At 37.9% G+C, this 26,645-nt stretch overlaps 1 protein-coding gene across 2 annotated transcripts in view; it reads right to left on the reverse strand.

The window, feature by feature from the left end:
* The window catches only part of KLHL1 (kelch like family member 1), a 368,120-nt gene that overhangs the window by 114,539 nt on the left and 226,936 nt on the right, over positions 1-26,645 (reverse strand). For both annotated transcript variants that reach the window (XM_054719843.1, XM_054719842.1), the window contains one exon: positions 22,377-22,589. In XM_054719843.1, the coding sequence (XP_054575818.1) occupies positions 22,377-22,589 (213 nt within the window). The remainder of the gene's footprint in view (positions 1-22,376; positions 22,590-26,645) is intronic.

The raw sequence follows: 26,645 nt of genomic DNA on the forward strand, positions 1-26,645 counted from the left end.
GCAGGGTTCCGCTGGCAGGTGGGGTCCCTCAGCCTGGCCTGCAGGGATCAGACCAGAACCAGCAGTCCTACATCCTCTGAGAGGTCCCAGAATGCAAGAGGGCACTCTGCAAAGTTACTGTTGCTCAGCAGCTCCTGCGTTGAGCGTCTGCCCCATGATGGTCAGTGTGTGTCATAGCTGCTGGTCAGAGCCTCTGCCCCCTAGTGGTCATTGCATGTCATAGCTACCGGTCCAACAGTCAAGCTTAGGCTTTTATATCCTATCTAATAAAGAGGCAATATGCAAATTGACCATCACTCCAACACACAAAATGGCCACCCCTATGTGGACACAATATGGCCACCACAAGATGGCCGGCAGGGGAGGGCAGTTGTGGGCGATCAGGCCAGCAGGGGAGGGCAGTTAGGAGTGACTGGGCCTACAGGGGAGGGCAGTTGGGGGTAATCAGACATATAGGGGAGGGCAGTTAGGGGTGACCAAGCCTGCAGGGAGAACAGTTGGGGGGGACCAGGCTGGCAGGGGAGGGCAGTTGGGGGCAATCAGACATACAGGGGAGGGCAGTTAGGGGTGACCAAGCCTTCAAGGGAGAACAGTTGGGGGGGACCAGGCTGGCAGGGGAGGGCAGTTGGGGTGACCAGGCCTGCAGGGGAGAGCAGTTGAGGGCAATCAGACATACAGGGGAGGGAAGTTAGGGGTGACCAAGCCTGCAGGGGAGAACAGTTAGGAGTGACCAGGCTGGCAGGGGAGGGCAGTTAGGGGCAATCGGGCTGGTAGGGGAGCAGTTAGGCATTGATCAGAATGGCAGGGGAGTGATTAGGGGGTGATCAAGTTGGCAGGCAGAAGCGGTTAGGGGCAATCAGGCAGGCAGGCAGGTGAGTGGTTGGGAGCCAGGAGTCCTGGATTGTGAGAAGGATGTCTGACTGCCACACAGTGATCGGGCCTAACTGGCAGTCAGACATCCCTTGAGGGGTCCCAGATTGGAAAGCATGCAGGCTGGGCTGAGGGACACACACCCCCTCTGTGCACAAATTTTGTGCACCGGGTTTCTAGTCTATATATATAAAACCCTAATAGGCAAATAGATCGAACAGCGGAACAACCGAACAACCAGTCACTGACCACCAGCCACCAGAGGGCACGCATGGAACATGGTGGTGTCAGCAGGAAGTGGCAGAGCATGGAACATGATGGGCATCAGCCACAGCAGGATGGTAGAGCAGGTGAGCAGGGTGCCAGACCAAGGCGGGGAGCCGGTCGCTGTCATCAGGTTGAGTCTCTGGTGGTTATTGAAAATTCTTTTCTACCATGCACTGTGGTCCTGCTCGGTGCTGCCAGTGCTGGCTCTACTCATACCCACTGCCAGCGCCAGAGCCACTACTCGTACCTGCTGCCAGCACCCGGCGCTGGCTCTAATTGCTCGGCACCATCAGCAGGTGCAAGTGGCAGCTGCTGGCCCGTTTGCCCCTCAGGGCTTTTCTACCTCCCCCTGCTCCTGATGGTGACTGGGGCCAGTAGCCGCCTCTCGCACCCTCTGACAGCACCAGCCCCGCTCACACCCACTGCTGGCATCGGCCCCAATTGCTCCATGCCATCAGCAGGTGCAAGTGGAGCTGGCTCTGTCAGTGCCTGGGAGTGGCAGTGGCAGGAGTGCCGGCAGACAGGGGACCGGGGGCCACGGCAGGAGGCAATGGGCAGGGGCATGGAGGATGGGCTGAGACCCGCCTCTGTGCCCACCACAGCCTCGGGGCCCACAGTTCCTTTCAAGGTGCACGGATTTGTGCACTGGGCCCCTAGTATATAGATATTTGTTTAATGTGGTTCTAACCAGATTCAGCAATTCTAATCTAATTCTGGCTATTTATCCAAAGAAAATGAAAACACTAACTCAAAAAAAAAAAAAAAATATCTGCACCCCATGCTCATTGTAGCATTATTTACAGTAGCCAAGACATGGAAGCAACCTGTGTCCATCAATAGATTATATATATTATTATATACACTAGAGGCCTGGTGCAAGACATTCATGCACTGGGCAGGCGGGGGGGTTCCCTCTGCCCGGCCTGTGCCCTCTCACAGTCTAGGACCCCTCGGGGTGATGTCCGCCTGCTGGCTTAGGCCTGCTCCCCTTGGTCCTTAGCACTGCCGCGGAGGCAAGTGTGGCTCCCGCCACCACCACTGCGCTGGCAAGCTAGAGCCCGGCTTCTGGCTGAGCAGTGTTCTCCCTGTGGGAGTGCACTGACCACCAGGGGGCAGCACCTGCATTGAGCACCTGCCCCCTGGTGGTCAATGTGCATCATAGCGACAGGTCATTCTGCCGTTCAGTCGATTTGCATATTAGCCTTTTATTATATAGGATTATTTGGCTTCAAAAGAGAAGGAAACTTTGCCATTTGCAACAACATGGTTGGACTTTGAGGTCATTATGCTAAGTGAAATAAATAAGACAGAGAAAGACAAATACCATATGATCTCACTTATATGTGGACTCTAAAAAAATCCTGAACTCATACATACAAATAACAGATTGGTGGTTGCCAGAGACAAGAGGTACGGGTGGGTGGCCAAAACTGGTGAACATGGTCAAAGGCACAAACTTTCAGTTATAAAATAAATAAGTCCTGGGGTAGCAATGCACAGCCGAGTGACTATAGTTTATAGTACTGTGTTATATATTTGAAATTTGAGAGTCCATCAAGACTCAGAGGACAGTGTGTGGAACATAAGCATCTCCACCGTTGTAAATACACATAAGCATCCTCTTTCAACAGATACCACTCTAGGGAGAAGGAAGATTGGTTAGTCCACTTGAGCGGGAAGAGACAGCCTTACAAATAACTTGGAACTTTCAGTTTCCCGGATAGTCGTAGTTGTGAACCATATCATTTTTCTTAATTTTCTATGTTTTCTGACTATTAAGTATAATTTATTCTGCCATCAATAAGAATAGAAGCTTAAAAACAAGATGATACAATTTACAAAAATTAAATGACTTCTCTCTTTGTAGAAATATGAGTTGAGATGAATATTTCTAACATTCAGGAGAGTGCATTTAATTAATTGATGTAATAGATACTTATGTTCATACTGCTTTAGAGGCACTGTCTTAGGAACATAAACATCAATATAATTCATTTTTAAGACAAAGGTGTGATAATTTACTAATAAAAAGAGGTGCATCTATAATAACATAACCAAAATGTTCTATTAGTAATGATAACTACTAATAGAAATATGGGCAAATTGCTCTAGGAAACAGAAAGACATGCTTAGCCAAGTGTTATGTGGTAAATGAATACAACAGGGAATCTTTTTTATCCTGAATCAATACGGATAAATGCCTGTTTACCTGGCATGGAGAAAAGTAAAGGATATTTCAAGAAGATCCTAGGTCGAGAGGGAAAAAAGGACATTTAGTAAAATTCAAAGTAATGATATTTATCAAAACCCCAAAGGCAAGGGAAGTAAAGGCAAAAATAAATGAATGAGACTATATCAAACTAAAAAGTTTCTGCACAGCAAAAGAAACTGCCAACAAAACCAAACAACAACAACAACCAACTAAATGGGATATTTGCAAACAACAGCTAGTGCAAGGGGTTGAGATCCAAAATATGTGAGAACTCTAACAACTCAAACAAACTCATACAGCACCAAACAAACAAGAATCAGGCAGAAGACCTAAACAGACACTTCTCCCCCGCCCCCCCAAAAAAAAAAAAAATACAGACAGTTAACAGATAAATGAAAATATGTTCAACTTCACTAGCTATTAGGAAAATGAAAATCAAAACTACAATGAAATACCACCTCACATCTGTTAGAATGGTTACTATCAACAAGACAAGTCTAAGTGTTAGAGAAGTTATAGAGAAAAAGGAACCCTCATTTACTGCTAGTGGGAATGTAAACTGGCATAGCCACTAGGGAAAACAGTATGGAGGTTCCTAAAATATTTTTAGAATGGAGTTATCATATGACCTAGTAACCCCTCTTCTGGGTATCTATCCAAAAAAAAAAAAAATGTAGAAACATTCACTTGCAAAGATATATGCATTCCTATGTTCATTGCAGCACTATTCATGGTGACTAAGACATGGAAACATCTGAAGTGTCCTTTGCTAGATTAATTGGATAAAGAAGAGGTGGTACATATATACAATGTGATATTACTCAGCCATAAGAAAAGATGAAATGTTGCCATTTGTGACAATATCAATAAACCTTGAGAACATCATGCTAAGAAAAATAAGTCAGACAGAAAAAGTTAAACACCATATGCTTTCACTAATATGCGGGATATTACACTGAAAGCAACAAATGAACAAACAAGAAAAACAAACAAAAACTCATAGACACAGACATCAGTATGGTGATAACCAGAGGAAATGGGGGTGGGTATAAAAGTGTAAAGGGGGTCAAATCTATGGTGACAAAAGATGATTTGACTTTAGGTAGTGGGCACACAGTGTAATATGCAGATCATGTGTCATAAAAATGTACACTTGAAATGTAATTTTATTAACCAATGTCACCCCAACTAATTTAGTAAAAAGAAATAAAGTAAAATTAAAAAGAAAATACACCTTGCTTAGCGATAGTGTATTCTTCAAATATTTCTCGCCCTCTCTATCTCTTATCTCTATCTTTATCTATTTCAGTCTCCATTCATTTATCCATTCATCCATTCATAGAACCTTCCTCCTTATATATAAAGTCATATAATGTAACATCCTTATTGAGTCATCATTTTTTTTTCTCTCATTCAACACATCAGATCTACTGGACAATGCTTGCAATCTGGCCTTCAAAATATATAAAGAATATATTTACTACTGTAACCCTGGGATAGGCTAGCATCATCATCACCTTGACTTTTAAATACCTCCTAACTGCTCCTTAAGATAAATTTAAAAATAAATAAACTACAAAAAAAGTGAAGAATGGATACAGGTGGGGAAAGATGTCACTAGAGTTAAGCCATTATCATGGAGTCCACTTCAAAAAAATGATGATGCCTAATCTAAAGGATATTTAAAACTTTTTAAAGTACATTTACCAAAAAGAGCTTGGTTGACATATGAAATAATAATATAATAGCTGTTTAAGACTTTATGCAAACAGAAAACACAGTTCTGTTCCTAGACATGGGATCATGACAAAATGGTATTCTACTTTCCTAAAAAAAATGACCAATCAGGTGAAATGAACATGTATCACTTAAATAGATCTTTGCACTCAGGTTATGCCTGAAATGCAAAGATCTAACCAATTTTATATATATTTTAGCTATAATGAACATTAGCATGAAATCTAGTAGGGAAAACTTCTATCTTTATTTTTATAACTAGTAGCCCGTTTGCACGAAGATTCGTGCAATAGACCTTCATTCACCTGGCTGCCTGCACCAGTTTTCTGCCGGCACCAGGGACCCAGGCCTTGGCTGTGGCCACTGCCCTCTACCTTCTTTCAGGGTCCGGGCTTGGCCCTGGGCGGTGGCCTTGGGCTCAGCTGCACCCAGCTGGCTGGCGCCCAAGGCCCGGAAAGCCCTTGGGCTCCACCGCACCCCCGCCGGGTCCCTGCTCCGATCTGAGCACGCACCCGGCTGGCGCCCAAGGCCCGGAAAGCCCCGGGCGGCTTTCCGGTCCTTGGGCTCCGCCGCACCGCACCCCAGCCGGGTCCCTGCTCCGATCGGAGCACGCACCCGGCTGGCGCCCAAGGCCCGGAAAGCCCCGGGCGGCGTTCCGGGCCTTGGGCTCCGCCGCACCGCACCCCAGCCGCTCCCTGCGATTGGAGCAGGAGCCGGAAAGCCACCGGCCCCAGCGTCCCTGTAACGGTTTCCTGGTGGGCGTGGTTTGATGGGCGTGGCTTGGTTGGTGGGCGTGGCTTGGGCATAGCGAAGGTGCGGTCAATTTGCATATTTGTCTATTATAAGGTAAGATAGACTAATATTATGAGTGACTACTGACTGAAATCAGATTTCAGGTTTTCATTGTGATTAAATATTCATAACATCCTAAATTCTTACCATATATTTGCCATTTGTAATTTTTAGCCACCTTTTGAAAAGATAACAGCACTTATGCTGAATTGTAGCAAATTGGAAAGTTGTTTAATGGTTTGGAAAAGCCGCACAGCTGACTGAATCGAGAATAACACACTTATTATTATTTATGACTCTATTTCCAGGTCTTCCTAGGTCAGCTTATTGAATTCACTGAATATGCTCCTTTTCTAGTTCAGCAAAGCCAATTTTGCAGGCTACTTTGTAGATATTTCATAGACATGGAAGAAAGCCAATTTTGTAAATAAAAACACATCTAGAACACCTTTAATTTAGGATAACTTACTCTAAATGAACATCCATTGTTTAAAACCTTTGCCATCGAGAATTCCAAAACTTTAAAAAATGGGACCACTCAGAACAGTTTTACCCTAGTGTGTTCTGTGGATAATTCTTTCCATGAGATTTTAATAGCCATTGCTTAAAATTAGGGCTCTTTAGAAAATCCAGAGATTTCATAAATTCAAAGAAGTGAGTCTCTTTATTAGGAGATTTTGATACTGTTGTAATTAATCTAGTTATTAATATCAGGAAAGTTCCAAAGGGAAGGCCAAACATTACAGGCATGTCATTTGGGCAGCTGTGTCAGGCAGCTACAACTTTATGCTGCCCGGGGATCCAGCAAAGGGAAGATAAATTCGTGCCTAATAAAGTTTGAGTGACATAGGGAAGGCACTTTTCTGTCAGTCACTCTTGGGAACAGGTCATTGGCCAGAATGGGTGTGGCCACTGCAAGGGTGAAAATTTGGGATATTTAATCTCTTACCTAAAGGAACTTGCTCTTGTGCTTTTGTTGCTTTTGGTGTGTTGTGCTTAACTCTTGACATGTGGGGCTCTGTCACTCCTGCTTCCTGGCATTCTCCCAAATGGCCCACAGCCATGTGAACTCCACACAAAGTGAATTAATGGACTGCAACTAGCCAGATGCTGAACTGGACCAGGCTGCAACATGGTCCTGAAACTCTGGACACTGGCTTTGCTTTTTGCTTTATTGAAACACCAGCTACACTTCTATGACTGGAGTGGGACTTTGGAAACGCAGGGCTGTAATTCCACACTAATAAAAATCACTCATCCTCCCATGTGACTCTTAGGAAATTATTTTTTTTTTGAGACATCATAAGGATCCCAACCCCAGCCTCCGTTGGGGAAGAGGATACTCTTAATTTCTCCAATAACAATTTGAGAGACTTTATCTTGACAATCTGCACTATAAAATTTCAAAAGGTGGATATAAAAAATGAGTTTATAAACTTATTTTTACATGAAACAGTTTTGTGATGAATATCTATAAATAATATCTGTCCAGGGACAAAGGATTGGGGAATGTTAATCTAGAGCAAATCATTGAAAATATTTCAGAGATGAAATATCCTATCTAATAATAGACAAATATGCAAATTGACCATACCTCCGACACACCCACAAAGCCACGCCCACCATCCAATCAGAGTGACTATGCAAATTAACCCAAACCAAAATGGCTACAGCCACAAAGAGCAAGGTTTCCCAGGTAACAGAGGAAGCCAAGCTTTCCGCCTGCCCTGGCCAGGCCTAAGCCTCCACTCAAGCTACAAAGTTTCAATTATAGAAGGTAAACAAATTCAAACAAATGGCGGCAGAATGGAGCTTGAGAGAGCAGGCCAGGGTTGCCACCGGCAACAGGGGAAGCAAAGCTTTCCGCACACCCTGGCCGGGCCCACCCTCTTAAGGCAACAAAGTTTCAATTATAACCCCAACCCAAATGGCTGCCGGCCGGCCTCGGAGGGAGCCCCAGGCTTGGCTCCACTCCAGGCTACAAAATTTCAATTGTAGAAGGAAAATAAATTCCAGATACCAGGGCCTCTGCTTGGGTTGCCAGGGGATGTGGCCGGCCTGCAAACCACCACAGGCCCCTCGCTCAGGCTGCCCCATACCCCAAGGGAACCCCCACCTGATCAGGGACACCCTTCAGGGCAAACCAGCTGGCCCCCATCCCTGTACCAGGCCTCTATCCTGTCTAATAAAAGAGTAATATGCAGATTGATCATCACTCCAACACACAATATAGCTGCCCCCATGTGGTCAAAGATCCTGCCTCCATGTGGACACAAGATGGCAACCACAAGATGGCCAGCAGGAGAGGGCAGTTGGGAGGGACCAAGCCTGCAAGGGAGGGCAGTTGGAGGTGATCAGCCCTGCAGGAGAGGGCAGTTAGGGGTGACCAGGCCAGCAGAGGAGGGAAGTTGGGGGCAAACAGGCTGGCAGCAGAGTAGTTAGGGGGTGATCAGGCTGGCAGGCAGAAGCGGTTAAGGGAAATCAGGAAGGCAGACAGGCAAGCAGGTGGGAGCCAGCAGTCCTGGATTGTGAGAGGGATGTCCGACTGCCCATTTAGGCCCGATCCCTGGGATTGGGCCTAAATGGGCAGTCGGACATCCCTCGAGGGGTCCCATTTTGGAGAGGGTACAGGCTGGGCTGAGGGACAACCCCCCTCCATGCCCAAATTTCGTGCACCAGGCCTCTAGTAGATATAATAAGAAGGCTTAATAATATAAACCACACCTATTGTAGTAATTAACAATTTTAACATCAACATTTGTCACTTTATCCATTGGGAAATATGGATAAATTTTGGCTTTAAAGCTCATAAATTTAATTCTTATACATATGTTTAATGTGTATTTAGTGTACACATGTATTGAATAATATAACTCTAGGCTGCCTGAGTTATTAAAAAAAAATAAACAAGTAAACCATGGAATTGTCAAGAATTTAAATTTTGCAGAAATACCTCAATAGAAATATATAACTTTAGGAACATCATTGTATTAAAACACAGGTGGAAATAAAAAAAAATTAAACAGTTATCAAAGGGGAGGAGTCTGGGGGGGCCTGCGTAAAAAAGGTAAAGGGATTAAGCAATAAAACTCAAACTCATAAACACAGACAACAGGATGGTGATTACAAAAGGAAAATGGGGGTGGGGGACGTAGAAGAGGGGAAAAATAGTGATGGAAAGAGACTTGACTTTGGGTTGTGAACACACAATACAATATACAGATGATGTATTTTAGAATTGTACACTTGAAGCTATATAATTTTATTGACAAATGTCACCTCAATACATTCAAATAAATTTAAAAATAAGCCCTAGCCGGCTTGGCTCAGTGGATAAAGCATCAGCCTGCGGACTGAAGGGTCCCGGGTTCGATTCCGGCCAAGGGCACGTGCCTGGGTTGCGGGCTCGGTCCCCAGTGGGGGGCGTGAAGGAGGCAGCCGATCAATGATTCTCTCTCATCATTGATGTTTCTATCTCTCTCTCCCCTCCCTTCTTCTCTGAAATCAATAAAGAAATATGTTTAAAAAAAATAAAAAATTATTTAAAGTCTCCTTAAGATAGTCTATCAAACTATTTTATGTGAAATAAAATTTAATTATTTCTATTCAATAACATTTTTTTTTTTAAGAGTAGGAGAGTTTTCCATCCCAAAAGATGTCTCTTTAGGGTAGTGATTATTTTAAATTGGTTATTGTTAAGAAACAAAAAACTCAGGATAAACCTTAGACCTTTCTCCTAACTGCCTAAAAGGAATTTAGGTGGAGGACCTGCTCCATGAAGGGAGATATCACAGGTACTAGAGTTGAAAATGAAATAGTGTGTGATAGAAACAGAAATCTAGCAAGGCTTCTGTGATCAAACTCCTCTCTGTGTCTCATTGTTAAAGATGGCCCAGCAAACATTTACTCACTAAACATTAGCTTTCCTATTTCCATGTGAATTGCCTTCCTGCTCTTTAAAGTCCCAAATCACAACCTCCCTTCTCCTTAGCTCAAGATGGCCTATAAGACTTAAACACTCTATCTGGTCCTGGGTCTCACATTCTTATGGAACCCCCATGGGTACATACACATTAAACCTGGTTATTTTTCTCCTGCTAATATGTCTCATGTTAATTTGATTATTAGTCCATCCATAAAAACTTATAAAGGTAGGAGCAAAATATATTTTCCCATCACTACACTTAAAATACAGACTTACTAGTCATGAATGCCATAGTATAATACACAAGTATTTTTAAATAAATAATACAAATATTACCTTTTCATTTATCCTCTCCCATTTTTTTACCTTCTGCTGTCATTGATAAACTCTCATATACTCAAAATTCTTATTTTTTAAAAGTTAGTTATTGCAACCTCTTGTCACACCATGGCTATAAGAAAACATATATGTAGCCATGTCCTAGAAAACATATATGTAGCCATGTCCTATAAAAGAGGACATATATGTAGCCATGTCCTAGAAAACATATATGTAGCCATGTCTTAGAAACTACATTATAAAAGAGTTTGATGATAGAATATCATTTATATAATTTTTATTTTTAAATCTATTTTCAACATGGTATTTTTTAAAAAATGTTCTTTAGAAGAAAATATTTTGCCTTAAAATTAATAATTAAATTTGATTCTTTAAAAATCAATTTATCAAATTATTATTCCATGCCAAAGAAAAATATATTTTCTTTAGTGAAAAGAAATAGATTCTCAGAAGTATTCTTAAGATATTTTAAAGTATCACAGTATCACTTTTAGATTAAAGTTCTATAATTCATTTAGAGTCAAAGAAAAAAGATTATCAAAACTGATAGGGTTTTGATAATCTAAATGCAAATACCTTTTAAAAAAAATAATATTTTGCAATAATATTCTTTTTAACCCCTTTCTATAATACCTAACTTTGGGTAAATTAAGTCTCCATTTCCTTATGTGTAAACCAAGTATCCATAATACAGAAATAGGTATGTAGTGAAGGATTTGATGAGATAAGATGCATAAAGAACTGAGCAATATATCACCATATTTTACTGATAGTAAATCATAAAGTAGGCATTATGATTATTGAAAATGTTAACATACATACATAGATATATGCTGTAAAAGTACAATTTTAACATGGTTATATAAAGGTGTAAATATCAATTTTCATTAATGCAATAAAATACATTTAAAGATAGTAATTATGAAGAGAAATATAGATTAGCAATATATTTATTAAGATGATGGTTATAATGAACATTGAGTCAATACGTAACATGTATGTGATTATAAATCTCAAGGAAAATTTTATAGGTAACTAAATATTGCTTATGTGTTCAGAAAAAAACTAATTTTAATAAAATTAGGCTTTGGTGTTTAAATTATCTAGATTCCTACTTGAGATATAACCTGAAACACTGAGCTTCTCAGCATCTGTGTTTTCACTTCTGCTGTGGGTGTCATAATGACAGCTTATACTTCAACCTGGGATAAATGCCAAAACATGAGTCAAAAGATACATTTTTTTGCAAGAAAGCTTATTATCAGTGGTGAGGAAAAAATTGTTTGAGTTAGGCTTCCTAAATTTAATTTTACATGTATCAATAAATTTGTAACTTGAAAATATTACCTAAAATAGTTTGCTTTAATTCTCAGAATCTCAGTTTGTACCTGCAAAACATTATGGCAATTACGGAAAACAAATTCTACGCTGATATCAATTGGCCTGATAATAAAGCTAACAGTGGGTAGAAAATGACTTCAAATTAACAAAAGTAAAAATATTAACACTGATATTTCATATATCATGAGAAAAGTAATGTATCCACTTAATAAATTATACTTGATGAAGTCAATGACAGAATAACAAAAGTTTCTTATAATAGTAAAATCTGAAGTTGTTTTCATTAACTTAAAACTGATCATATAGAAAGTAAATTTCTCTCAGTTCATCAGGAGTATTGAATGGAAAAGTTTGATGTATATGTGGGAAATAGTAAATTGGTACATGTGCCATTTTCTTTGTAGTTAGAATATGAAACAGCTCAGTACTCAGCACCAATAAGATTATTCTAGGAAAATTTTCCTTCATATTTTGAAAAAAATGCTACAATAAATTTTGAATGTTTGGCCCGGTGCATGAAATTTGTGCACAGAGGGGTGGTCCCTCAGCCCAGCCTGCACCCTCTCCATTCCGGGACCCCTCAGGGGATGTCCAACTGCCTCTCGCAATCCAGGACTGCTGGCTCTTAACTGCTCATCTGCCTGCTGCCTGATCACTCCTAACCAACTCTGCCTGTCTGATCACCCCTAACTACTCCCCTGCTGGCCTGATCACCCCTAACCGCCTCTGTCTCGCCCTGCAGCCAGGACCCAGGATTCCCTCCTCTGGCTGGCTGCAGGCACCCAGTACCTAAGCCGGCTTTACCTGGGCCGGCTGCAGCTGCAGGGTACCGTGGGCAGGCAACTTCGCCCGGGCCACAGCCGCAGGCATCCAGGACCACAGGGTTGGAGGCTTGTCCCTTTCCCAGGCCACAGGCACAGGTGCAGCCATTGGCCCCCGGGACCACAGGGCGGGTGGCTTGTCCCTCTCCCGGGCCTCAGGTGCAGGTGCAGCTGTCGGTGTCTGGGACCACGGGGCGGGCAGCTTGTCCCTCTCCCAGGCCACAGCCTGACTGACAAGCTCATTTGTGCCTGGCTGGTCCCCATTCTTCTCTCCCCAGTGTTGAGTGTCTGAGCAGTTCTAGCACGAGGGCGCAAGGGCGTGAGGGCATGATGACCATTTGCATATTAGCACTTTATTATATAGAATAATAAACAAGTATTTATCATTTTTGACAGCAGTATACCATTTGCTACTTATTAAATATTATTAAATTAACAACTTTATGATTTGGAGTGACCTATAGCTTTTTTCCATTTTATTTGAATGGAAAAGAGTGTATGTGCCTGATTCTCTGAATAGCCATCAGTGTTAAATAGCTCTTCTCTAGGGGGCATTTGTTTTCCATTTTCTGATTCATTAATATAATAAACTGTTTGATTTGACTGATAATCTTGGTAATTAAAATCTCAGTAGTAGTTGTTTCAGTACATGTGTGATAAAACTCAATTCACTTGGGGTTCCTTCATATAGTTCACAGTTTGTTTCCTTGCCTCTTAGGAATGTTTTAAATTATATAAGTTAAGAAAATCATTTTAAAGTTTATTTTTTAAGTTGTAACATTTTTGGCCATTTAAAAGTTGTGATTGATAATTGTGAAGAAAAAATGACTACAATGGAAGGGATCTATATTTCACTAAAATCAATTTATAATTGAGCAAAAAGAGAGTTATTTATTTTTAATTGTTGTTTGTTTTTCTTTAGTATATTTTGAATAAATGAAAGGATCATGAGAAGTTTGAGACAATATGAATTTTTTTTTACATAGGGAGGTGTACATTTCTTAATTCTCTATAAAATCATCTATGTCACATAATTTTGAACAGGCATCAATATTTAGAAAATTAAAAACTATTTTTACTCATACAATGTTAGTGTCAGAAGGAATATTTCCATAGCCCTGATGTGGAAACTGAGGTCCAATGAAATTAAGTAACCTTTCCAGATCAAACACTAAATTAATGTAATAATCAAACACTAAATAAATTTATAAGAATCCAAATAAACACACACACACCTACCAACTTCTGCTCACATATATTTTTACTTTTTACCTTTTGACATAGAAAAATTTCAAATCTCTTTTCTATAGCCACCTATCCATTGTGCATGAAATCTTACATACTCTAGTACTTCCAAAGAAAATATTCCAATCGTTTTTTTTCTCTCTTATATCATCAAATTTTCTAGATTATACCTGTGGATATACAAACATGCTTGACTCTGCTCCCTCAGTTTGGCCTTTATCAATTTATTAACTCTCAGCTCCAAAATCATCCATTTTGACTGTTTGTGAAAATGGACCCAAGCCCTTTAAATATTTTTTTTTTTTCTTTACCAGCTGGCACTATGGTAAACTTTGTAGAAGGTTCTGGACAGACACTAGGAGGAAAAAATTTGCTTTCCTGTTAACTGTGTCCACTCTCTGGATTCCTGCAGTGAATGCAGTTTCATCAGTGCCTGCCTTCTGCAATGCATACTGGCCAGGAGCTCCTAGAGTCCTCCCCCAACCAGAAGGTCCCTCAGGTGATTTTGAAGGAGGGCATCTCTATTGGGACACCTAGGAAGAAATTTATAGTGAGTTCTAGAGGACAGATTTCTAGCGAGTTCTGTCATTTTTTCACCACTTCTCTGACATCCAGTGAACCATAATTGTGCCCTCTTCAAGGAGGTCTAAATCTTACCTGTGGGGTTTGGTAGTGATGATGGATGCTTCCTTGGGTGCTCTATTTTAGCTCTATGGGTATTAGCTGCTGCTTATGTCTGTTACAGTACATGTTGTCAGTTAACATTGTCAATAGGTTCTGTGACTTTAAGTGAAACTACATATAATGAAACCAAATTTGCCACAGGCTAATTGATATAAACAAGAGATATTTTTTTATGGCATCTCATCAAAATTAGCAACAAAATGACATTGAACAAAATGAAGGTTTGAAGACCTACCATATTTCTGTATTCTTTAGAGTTTTCCTAACTTTTACCTTCCAACTCTTTGTTAGAATTAATTATTCTTTTTTTTTAATACCCCAACTTGAAATTTCAATGTGTTTATCTGTCTCCTAAGTGAACCAAGGTTTATAAACCCTACAGACTAAGTTTTCTGTTCAGTTTTGCAGTTTTAAAGGTTCTATATATTTATTCTATATATAATTACTCTTAAATTTCAGTTTTCTCATGTTTGCTTGACTTATCTTGTCAAAGTCACCTATGACCTTTATGTTGTGGAATAAAAAAAAAATCAATTATTGGGCATCATTCTATTTGACCTCTCGGCAGCATTTGGTATAGCTGATCACTCACTCCTCTGTGATGATTTATTCCCTGAAATCCCAGGACATCAAGCAAGCTCCCTGGGTGTTTTATTCTCTTTGAGTAGTTTCTCCATTTTGGTCACTAGAATCTTTCTTCTTTGAAATGTTTCAATGGCCCAGAACATCATTCTCATTTTTTACCCTTACTTACCTATACTCACTTTTTTGATGATACCATCTCATATCATGTCTTGAAATTATATCTAATACAAACAAGTTCCTAATTTATACCTATATCCTGGCCATACCTACACAACTCCTGAATGATGCATTTAATGCCTACTCAACATCTCCACTTAGAGGCCTCACAGAAATCTTAAAAAGTCAGTGTTCCGTAGCATCCTTTCTCAATGGGGTTCAAACCAAAAAAATGTGTCATTTCTATGATTCATCTCTTTCTCTCATTTTCTCATCTAGCCAGCTCTACTTTAAAATATACCTAGAACACAGACATCTCTCACCATCTCCATTGCTACTACCTCATTACCCTCATCTGACCCCTTAAAAAAACTCTCACCTCTATATTCCTGTCACTTAGTAACTGATTTCCACTTCCTACTTTTGTTTTCCTCAAGATATTTTCAACATAGCAACTACAGTGCATTTAATTGTGCACCTTAGATCAGACTCTCCCATGCTCAAAACCCTGCAATGGCTTCAATTACACACTAAGAATATTCCAAAGTTCTTACAGTGGTTTCCCAGACATTTAATGATTTGCATCCTCACCTTCCCTGAATTTTAACAACTCACTGTTTGTATCACTCTGCAGGCCACCTAATTGATCCTTAAAGAATAAGCAAAAATATTTTATAAAAACAGCAATGTGAGCACTGGATGCAGGAACAAATGTATTTTATCTATATACCCCCAAAATTACTTATAAAATAAAAAAACAATTATGTAATTAGACCAATTAAATTTCCTCTACTAAGCTTTGAGATTTTCCCAAAGCTTAAGAGTATTCTTAAGTCTAAGGATCCTATTTTAAGCCTTAGATTTCATCTCTATATACTCCACTCACTAAAATATTAAAGTAGCTTCAAGAGTTATTTCAAAATTCACTGAATCCTAAATACAAATCACTGGAAAAGGTTTAATGATACAAACAGCTTTTGCCTTTATTCCAAATGTTCCACAATTTTTCTTAGTCCTCTTATAAATATTGTATCCTATTTTAATTTTATCATTCTTATATAAAGTAAGCATGAATAAAATATAAAATTATTTTTAATGTTTAATTGAGAAAAATAATTGATTTTGCACTGTGTGGCCTCTTGGTAAATACTATGTATATTATTTAATATTTACAAAAGTGCTTATGATCTGTTTTAATATTTAAATTCAGTTTTATTTTCTTCATAAAATGTGCTTTGTTTTTCTGATTCATTATGCTAGCAATGCAAGTGAAACTATTTTCTTGTAGCCAACTTATTTTTAAATGAACCACTGACAGGTATGAAAGTGATTTTGCTAAATTTATGTTTTATGAATATATCTAATGGAACAAAGAGATGAGAAATTATATCCTATTCAAGTTTGCCTTCCCATTATCCATTCAATAAAATATTTTTAGTAAAGTCTGAATCATGTTCTGATCTCTCTATAACAGTGATCCTAGTACGCACTGTTAGCTTCATAGTTTACACTGTTGTAGAGCTGTCTCTCATAGTCCAAGAAGATAAGACATCAGCAGATAATTAAAATAAATGAAGTTAAAATTCCTAAGACCTAGCATAAAGTTTTCATTTGTTGGTTAGCAAATACTTACTGAGTGCAGACTATACTATGAACTTTGTGAAAAAAGACCTTCAAGTCTGGTTTTCTGAAACATATAGTTATGAGGAAAGACATAAAAACAAACTGCAACTACGCAAGGAAACAGTGGGTGGCAGTGCTAAGAACAGGACACAATTAAGATGAGACATATTTAATATAAAAATTTGGTTATGTTATGATGAGGGTGAACACCTTCTAGGTAGTAAAGCAACAGAAAAGGAGAATGGTAGGCAGTTCTACCCAGGAGGTAGGAGTGTGTAACCACGGACATTGTTTAGAACTGCCAAGGTCTAGTAAAATTAAGAGCAGACTGACTTTTGTGTGTGTGTTTATTTTATTATTGTCTTTAATTACCTATCAATTATTCCTTTGTGGCAACTGCTCCAATTATCTGTTCTTTTTTCCAGCAAAATATACTGTTATTGTTTGTAGTCATTAAATCTGTTTATTCATCATTCTCTCTTCAACCTGCTATAGTTAGTCCTCATCATTGCTTACTCCTGAGAAAATAGTTCAATCAACTCCACTATCTTCTCTTGACATGCCTCTGTTTCTAGTCCCCAGAATCAGCTGGTACAGGATACTATAGAATAAATAAAACTAAATTGCTCAAGAAACAGAAAAAAATATCAATGTGCCTGTAGGATCCTGAGAACTGGTAGAAAATGAGCTCAGATGGGTAGCCATGGGGCAGTTGAGGAAGGGCCGGGTAGGACAGGGATATTAGAATTTTGTCCTAAGTGTATACATCTTAAAAGTTCCAGAGAAATTGAACCAGACTGGTTGCTAAATGGAAATCATTGTTGTAGAGGGCCCCCTGGGAAGACACATGGACATTCTTTAGCTTGCTGTTGATTAAGCCCAAGATATTTGACAGAGTCATGTCAGTTGCACCCCCGCCCCAGGAGTGCGCAGGTGTTGTCATTTCCTGGCTTACCTTTGTCCAGGTTCCGGAAGAGGGCTTTGAGATGTGGAACCAGTCTAGCACAGGAAAAGAGGAAATGAAATAGACCTGGGCCCTCCCAAGCTCCTTTAATCTTAAGTTTTTCAGTGAACCCGCCTTGTATATGGGAGTATAAATAAATGTGCTGCGTGGCTCAGGAGTCGTCTGTCTCTCCAGCAGAGGAGGTCAGTGACCCACCTGGCACCCAGCTTGCATCTACTTCTGTGTCTCTTTATTTATTTATTTCTCAATCCCTGGACGCCTCTATCAAGAACCAGTTTCATCTCTCTCCGTGCTGGCCACGGAAAAGGGAGATCCCCGCCGCATCAGGCCCCCGCAATTGTAGTGGTTAAGCATAAAAGAATAATAACTATTTAAATGGTGCAGAAGAAAGATGGTGGTGGCTTGTTTTAGGATGTGGCTGAAGACATGTCAAGTAGAAAGATTCAAGATATGGTTTGAAATCTTTCATTTCGTACATGGGGAATTATAAATAGCTATTTAATATTCAATTGGAGATGTCATGTAGCTAATTGGGTATTTGAATCTATCTTTGAAGAAAAGTTTGGGGCTAGAGATATAAATTCGGAATTGGTAATTGATTCCCATAAAGTATTTAAAAACACAGAAATAAATATGAATCTCTATGCAGAAAAAACTGTGTCCTGGACATTGCAACACTACAGAGTAGAAATAATTAGCTATGACAATTGAGTAAGAGTGGCCAGATCAATTGTGTCAAATGCTACTGAGACGCCAAATAAGATGAAAATAAGTGAGAAGGGGAAAATGACAGCATGGAGGATTTGGCTGACCTTTATTACTTCAAAGGACTAACTATAGCAGGTTGAAGAGAGAATGATGAATAAACAGATTTAATGACTACAAACAATAACAGTATATTTTGCTGGAAAAAAAGAACAGATAATTGGAGCAGTTGCCACAAAGGAATACAAGGAATTTTGTTGCAAGATGCCTAAAAAAACACATCTTTGTAAGTTAATTGGAATAATCCAATCTGAAATAAAATTGATAATGTAAATATGGACACTTGGTATACTGCAGCAAAAATAAGACTTTCAGATTAGATTTCAATTTATCTACTCTCTTTGCTTCACCATGGAGAATAATATATATGTATACATTTATACATGTGCATATCTTTTTTTTACATTAAAAGCCTGTTGACTTAAAACTTGTTGAAATAAATTTGTCAGAGAAAGACAAATACCATATGATTTTACCTATGTGGAGTCTAATAAATAAGAGAAACTAACAAAATAGAGTCGCACAGAACAGACAGACAATTGTCGTAGAGGAGGGGCGTTGCAGAACTGGTTGAAATGGTGAAGGAATTAAAAGAGAAAAAACACAAAAAATAACCCTGAATACAAATAGTATTTAAGAAAATTTTTGTAAGATTTTAGAAGCATGTGTTAGCTATAAATTTATATTTTAAAGTCACTGTTAAAGTTTCTTTAGAGAAGAGTAAAATTACTCCACAATTTTTATAAACTCTTATAGTTGTTTTGTGAATATTATCTATTAGATGATAGCCTGATATCATTCATTAATAAGGCAGCAAGCAAACAAGGGAAAAGTCAGAACAAAAAACAAAATAAAAAAGTAACAAAGAATGAAGATGGATTGTGTTAATGTTTGAGTAATTGGTTTTCCCTTATTCATTTGTAGGAGTTAAGAAGTACCCATCAGTGGATGACTAGATAAAATAGTTATGGTACATTTACACAATAGAATATTACTTGGCTATAAAAAGGAAGGAAATTTTACCCTTTGTGACAGTATCAATGGACCCACAGAACATTATGCTAAATGAAATAAGCCAGTCAGAGAAAGACAAATACCATATGATTTTACCTATGTGGAGTCTAATAAATAAGAGAAACTAACAAAATAGAGTCGCACAGAACAGACTGACAATTGTCGTAGAGGAGGGGCGTTGCAGAACTGGTTGAAATGGTGAAGGAATTAAAAGAGAAAAAACACAAAAAAAACCCTCATAGACGCAGACAACTCATTGTGTTTATCACTGTTGTCCTCATTCTGTACCAAAATTTACATCTTCATTATATTGTTCTATACCAATTTACCATAATTTATATACTATAATAATATGTTCATTTGTAAATAATAAGGAATATCAGAGTAGATTTTTCTCTTGTGAACTTCAGAAATAACCAAACACACATAATGGTCCTAATAATAATAGACATGAAAATGCAGATTGTGAGAAATGGCTGAACTGAAATCTGCCTGAGTCAAGCTGGTCAGTTGCTTCATGAGATAAGACTATTACTGTATCTAAATTTATTCTTTGTCTCTAATCAATCTTTTAACATGTTTCCTTTGTTTTTGAATTTTCTGTCTTTATTATAACTGGAGAATTTTTTCCATGCATTTGCTGAATAGAAACTCATAGCTGTACATTTATTTATAGGTTATTTAGTTTAATTTTACCCTGAAAGCATGTATTCTTTCTCTTTCTTCCTCTGTCTCTCTCTCTCTCACCTTAAATATTTCTAAATTTTTGTCTTTTTTACTCTTGCCTTTGTCAGTTCTTTGTTATGTTTTGCTTAACAATATCATAAGCTACTCACAACTGGTCTTCCAAATATTGTTCTCTCGCTCTCCTGAAACTTATCTTTAGCTTTATAAAAGTGATGTTACAAAAACAAAAGTCCAATTATTTTCTTGTCTCCTTTAATATATCCTTTGCAAAATAAACCCTTATCTCACTGGAAAAATTCAGACTCTAAGTCCTTTAAATACTACTGGCATTTTAAAATACAATATTGTGCTTTGTTATAACAATTAAATATCATATAATTATTAATAAATACATATTATAATATATAATATAATTACATGTATAATATAATTACACAAATGGAGTGTATACCAACAAATCACTTAAAGATTGTAAAATACCTATATATTAAGTACTGTAAGATTTAAGGACAAAACCTTATTTAATGATTCCAGGATCAAGGCAAAAATCTTTCCTGATTATCATAATGACTTTTCTTAAGGGCCTTAACATGTTTTGAAAGTTTGTGTAAAAAGCTGAAAAATCCTAGATTCTACTAAACTCTCTTTTAACCTGGTTGGACATTGCTGTAAATATGAAGCCAACCACGGAAATAAATACTGAACTCATTCGCCAGCAGTGGAAAAAAACACACATTGGTTTCATATACACGGTGTGGCAAAAGTAGGTCCACAGTTGTTCAAATGGAAAATAATTAAAAAACCAATAAATAAGAATAAAAACATAAATTCCGTATTTTGCATACTCACAACTGTAAACCCACTCTTCTCCCACCCTGTATAAATAGAGAAAAATCTGAGCTCTAGAACTTGGTAGAAAGAAAGCTATCATCCTGATTCTCATTTAGTTCATTTGTCAAATGGTAATAATAATATTCAATACAGAAAGATATTATAGAAATTAAATGAGATAAAATATATGCTTTATATTTTTGTAACTAATAAAAGAAATGTGTATGTACCCCTGCTCTTCTTTCTTTTCCAACTTTTAATGGGGACCTTCAGACCTGCTGTTTTCAGAACATTTTTATGAGCTTCCAATTTAGAGAGCAAACAGGTAAGCAACAAACTCACAGAAGAAATGTCTCTGTGCATGCTCCTATCTGGCTAGCCAGGTTTGCAGAAAAACCGCATTTTGCACTAGGTCTATGACCCTTGAAGAACCTCTTTAAAACTTTTTTCCCCCTCTGTACAACACAACTAATATTAATATTATAACTGTGTTTTTAAGATTAGAAATATTGTATGAAAAATACCTATAATGACATGCAATTCACGAATATTAATTATGGAAGCAATAGCTCCACCTGTAACCAAGGACATTTTATGAAAAGAAAATGTGTTTGACTCTTTCTTCCTGTACATTTGTTGTTTGAAAGTATATATAAAGTTATGTTTGTAATACCCCCATTTGAGAGATGAGGAATGAAGAATTGACTATATGCTATGTTTGTGTTTTTTGGAAGTTATATAAGATTTAACTTAAAAGCCTTTTATTAGTTACACAAAAATAAAGTAATATTTTATTTTATAAAATAAATACATATATTTTACCAAGCAAGATACAGCAGCTGAACCAATGAGAATAAAAACTGCATATGTAATGTGTAGTCTTAGACAAATAAGCCATAAGATGTTCATGTTGTTCTGATGTAATAGTTTAGATGAGATGGACAGGTAGGAGCATCTCCCATTTTTATGACAAAATATTGGGGGGGGAGGGTATAAAGGAAAGGCATTTCATGAAAAGATGAAGCCCTGGTTACATTCTTGGCCTCCTCTGGTGTGTGTGCTACTATTTACTAGAATTTTTGAGCACCAGTTTAACACCTAGCTTCCCACATTTCAACAGACACTGATTTTTACAGCATCTATGGGACTTAGACCCATGACCCATGGCCCATCATTCTTCCACCATCAAATCTACTTTTAAAAAAACATTTGATTAAAACTAAAAACAAAAATATGAATAAATAATAGTAAGGAGAATCATAAAATTTAGTTTGGCAAATGCGCCTTCCAGTGTGTGTGTGTGTGTGTGTGTGTGTGTGTGTGTGTGTGTGTATGTATATCATGTATACATATTCATTGAACATTATTATTATCCCAAATACTTTATATATGTGTGTATATATATATATGTAATTTTAAAGTGATTTTTAACTGTTTAATGTTATTATTATTTTTCATGTTACATTGAACATAAGATTTTTCAGTAAATTGTAGCTACTAAAACAGCATCACACTTACCTGTGGTGGAAGCAAAGGAAGTCTTATAAAGGCGAGAAGCATACTCAAGTCATTGCATCTTCTCTGCATGTCATACTTCACCCACATCATTAATGCATGGAAGATGGTTTCTTCATCAGGAACATTTACATCATCACTGGCCAGGAGTTTATGGAGCTCCTCAGCTGGAAGCAGTAAAAACTCTTGATTTCTTATAACTTCCATTATGTTTTCCTGCAGAGAGAAAACAAGAAAACATCTTGGCATAAATTTGGTTTCACTTTTATTTAGCTAGCAAAGCATTTCAGAAAGAAATGAGAAAAGTAGTCAATAACCTTTGTTCTCATTATAACATAATCCTTGAGAATTAATCCTTCAGAAACTAGAAGCTGTTAAGATGAAAGCATTGTTATTGTAATTGAAGTGTAAATGTAACCAAGACAGCACAGATCTTGTAATAACAGGGGGATTATAATGTGGAGCTTTGTTATGCAGGCAGAATGTACTAAGTGATTAAATGTTTAAGTTTCAAGTGGACTGCTATGTAAGATTCAATGAATATGAAAAGAGTAGCATTTCAAAAATGTTAAAGCTTGACAACTTATACATGGATCAGAAAGTGGGAATAAAATTAGAGAGTGAAGTAACACATACAATACATCACTGTATATTCAGAAGGAAATAAAACAGCACAGATAGTCCATAGAAGTCCAAAATCTCATACATTCTGTGCCCACACACCAGCACGGCCAAGGGTGAACCTGAGGAGGGGCGGTGAAGGGTTAAAGAAGACAGACAATAGAATACAGCTGGGGCTCGGTGGATCTCCCATGCCTGGATGAGGACACAAAAGATCCAGCCTGCAAGTGGATGCTTTATTTTATAGTCTGATTAAAACAAGGGTAGCTTAACGTGTATACAAATGTTCTTGTTTTGGCAACACTTGCTGCACCTCCCACAGCCCATTAGCTACTTAGGAAGGAGTTAGGGAGGGCTACAAGGTCAGGCTTAATTATGCTAGGAGAGCTCTGCCCTCCCGGCTGGGACTTGTTTGTGGCCCTGCCACAGGTCAGCCTGAGGCTTGACCCTAGAGCCACTCCCTACAACATTCCACCCTTTTATCATCTTTTGTATTTCCTTCTTCTCATGACAATTTCTCTAGCTTAATTCAGATTCCTGTTTATTTTCTTCCAGATTGCTGCAATCACCTTCTAATTATTGTGCTCGACTCTATTCTTAGCTTCTCTATTGTATCCTCCACAATAATACTAAAATAGTATTTCTAAAATATAAATTATCTCACGACATTCCTCTAAAGTTTTTGTGTGGTTTGGTTTCATTTGTTCTCCTCTTATCTTTGGTTCAAATCTCTTGGGTAGCCACACTGGTTCCTTATGATCTCACCTCTTCTTAACTCAAAGACATCATTTTCTACCTTATCTGCATTTCAGTCACAAAAATTACTACTGATTCACTTTGCTATGCTGTTTGACATACCTTCCTCACTCAATCTATTGCTTACAATTATTTTATCGGCCTTGTTTTCCTAGTTTCTGTCTTTTTTTAAAGACTTAATTGAAAAGCTACATACAGTATTATCTATGGGCTTCCTGAGCCCTCTGCTCACTCCCATTTGTTCTGACCACCCGTCCACTATATGCATGTACAGTGCGTGGTATTCATATCTCTAAGACAACAGTTAGCCAATTGCAGCCTCATTTTTGGTGCACTTGGGGGACTTAACACAAATGTTAAGCTTCTCAAGACAAAAACCCTGCAACATAACAGATGAGCGATACATAGTTATTGAATAGATGTATTTATCATTTTTGTAGAGAAAAATAAAATATTAGAAATAGTTCAGAACAGTGCAGTGTTTTTCAAACACTTTGTAAAAACTGCTTGTCAAAAAAACTGCCTTACATTTAGCAGAGAGGCCTCTGTGGCTGAGATATGGATACAGAAAGCAGAGGCCTGACTGGCCTTCTCTTTTGTCCTCCTCTTCCCCTCTCCTCCACCGCATGTCTCCTGAGATATCTCCAAGGAAGCTATAACTAAGGCTTCTCAGTTTAAAAGCCACATATATGGTAAAAATCTCAATAGGGTGCTTATATTGGAAAAAAACAAACAAACCTTGAAATGGAGGGACTAGATCTCTTCCAATAAAGGCATTGTGGCTACTCCAAAACAGTAGAAGATTCAGCAAGTGCTCATTAATCTGTAGGTCAGGGCATATTCAAACCTATTTTCTTAAGTGAGACCTGATCCCTGTCATGAGCGTATCCCTGGCATTGAATCCCAGGCTTGATGGGCCTTCAGTTTTCACAAAACAATGTCAACTTTTAATTTTTTCAGGTCATATGTCATATTTATTTACATTTTATTGACATCACAGAATAGCTGATTTCCTGGGAATTGTTTGGTCTCCTGTGTTACCTCTGTGGCTAATACAGTGTTGTGTAAATTATAGATGCCTGATACCTATTTACTGAGTGAACCAAGTAAGTGTCTGAGACTTAGACTCACCAAATTTCTCTAAAGAGCTACAGTAACGTAAAGATGTTTTTGAAGAATGTTTGATAGATGTTTTTGTCCATCTATTTTCTCAGTTATTTAAAAACCTATGCCTCTATGAAACTACACACATAATTGTATAGCTGGACCATTAGTACATAGAGAGGGATATCATAAAAAAGCAGCTCTGTGGAACTCAGTGGTGTCTATCATAAAGATATTGTTCAAGGCATATTTCATTATATTTTACAGTGTCCTTTTTATGATGGCCCTTGGGAGAAACTTCTTTCAGGTTTTAGTAGCAGGAATAATTTCACTTCTCTTGAGTAAATTGGTTTGCTTTTATCATGGGTGTTGTAAATTATGAAATTGATCAGATTTCTTTTTTTATTTGGCCTCTGGAAAACAGTCCAACTGGAATGTATCTGATAGGAAGGCTATAGCCTTTTATAGTTTGATTTCTTTTTCAGACAGCTCTGATAATGGTTTTATTTTATATTACTACAGCAGATTTTCTTTTTCTTTTATTCTTATATTTAATTTAGAGAGATTTCTATAATTTTTTACCTTTGTGAGTCACAGTAAATCTTTTAAGAACAAGTAATGTTTGTGAAAACTGCTAGGAGTAAACTGGAAATGAGGAGCTACAATCAGATATTATTGGATCTCACACTTGCCCATATATTACGTTATCATTTTAATTTTTTTAGTACCAGAGTTCTCTTTATTTTTTCCATCAATTCTTCTTTTAATGAAAATATGCCTGATATTTTTCTTTTTCTTTTCTTTTTTTTCTTTTTTTTTTTTATAATCTAGCTCTGGAAATTGTCTCAGTTTCATAACGTTTTATTCACTAAAGAAGAAAAAATATTAGTGCACACTGATTTCCACTGCTGGAGAACCTTCCCCAGCTCTGTTTTCTGAGAACAAGTAATGAGAGGCATCAAAACTCTTTGGCTTGTTTACCTTTTGTGGAGAGTGGCTACAGCGTTTGGACAGGTTCAAGCCTTGGACTAATGAGAGGGAAAAGAAAAGAAGAACTGAAACGCAAGTCAGAGAATTTGCCACATACTCTAGTTGAGGCTTACATAAGAAACAAAATTTTACTCTAAAGTCATAGAATTATAAAATTATAATCCCTTAAGCATACTTTGCAAGAAAAGTTTTTAGAGTTTCTGATGCATCCATGATTCTACTGTTATCAGGAGCAAGATTAAAACATGCATCTCTTAATTTCTAAAGCAGTGTATTTTTCATTTCATCATGTACTGGATTGAATAGAGTGACTCCTAAAAATTCAGGTCCACTCAGAATATAACCTTATTTGGAAATGGGATCATTGCAGATGTAATTAGTTAAGATAAGGCCATACTGGATATGAGTGAGCCCCAATCCAATGACTGGTGTGCTTTTCAGAGAGAAACTTGTAGAGACACAGATATTCCATGAGGAGAAGATCATGAAGACAGAGAAGACACGGAGGATAGGGGCCACGCAAAAAGTCGAGGGATCAGAGATAAAAGCAATCATGCTATAAGCAAAGAATACCAGTGATTGCCAGGAACCCCCAGAAGTTGGAAAAGGCAAGGAAGGACTCTTCCCTAGAACTTTCAGTGAGATGTAATGATACCTTTTAGAAATATTAGGTTTCTCATGACCCAAAGGAGTGTCGTGGACAGGAAAAAGTGTTCTACTCTCAGGATCAGATTCTCTTTAATTTATATTTTTTCCTACTGCCTCTAGAATTTAAACTTTCTAAAAATGCAGGCTGGGGAA

This window comes from Eptesicus fuscus, chromosome 8 (assembly GCF_027574615.1).
Source record: "Eptesicus fuscus isolate TK198812 chromosome 8, DD_ASM_mEF_20220401, whole genome shotgun sequence".
Taxonomy (NCBI): Eukaryota; Metazoa; Chordata; class Mammalia; order Chiroptera; family Vespertilionidae; genus Eptesicus; species Eptesicus fuscus.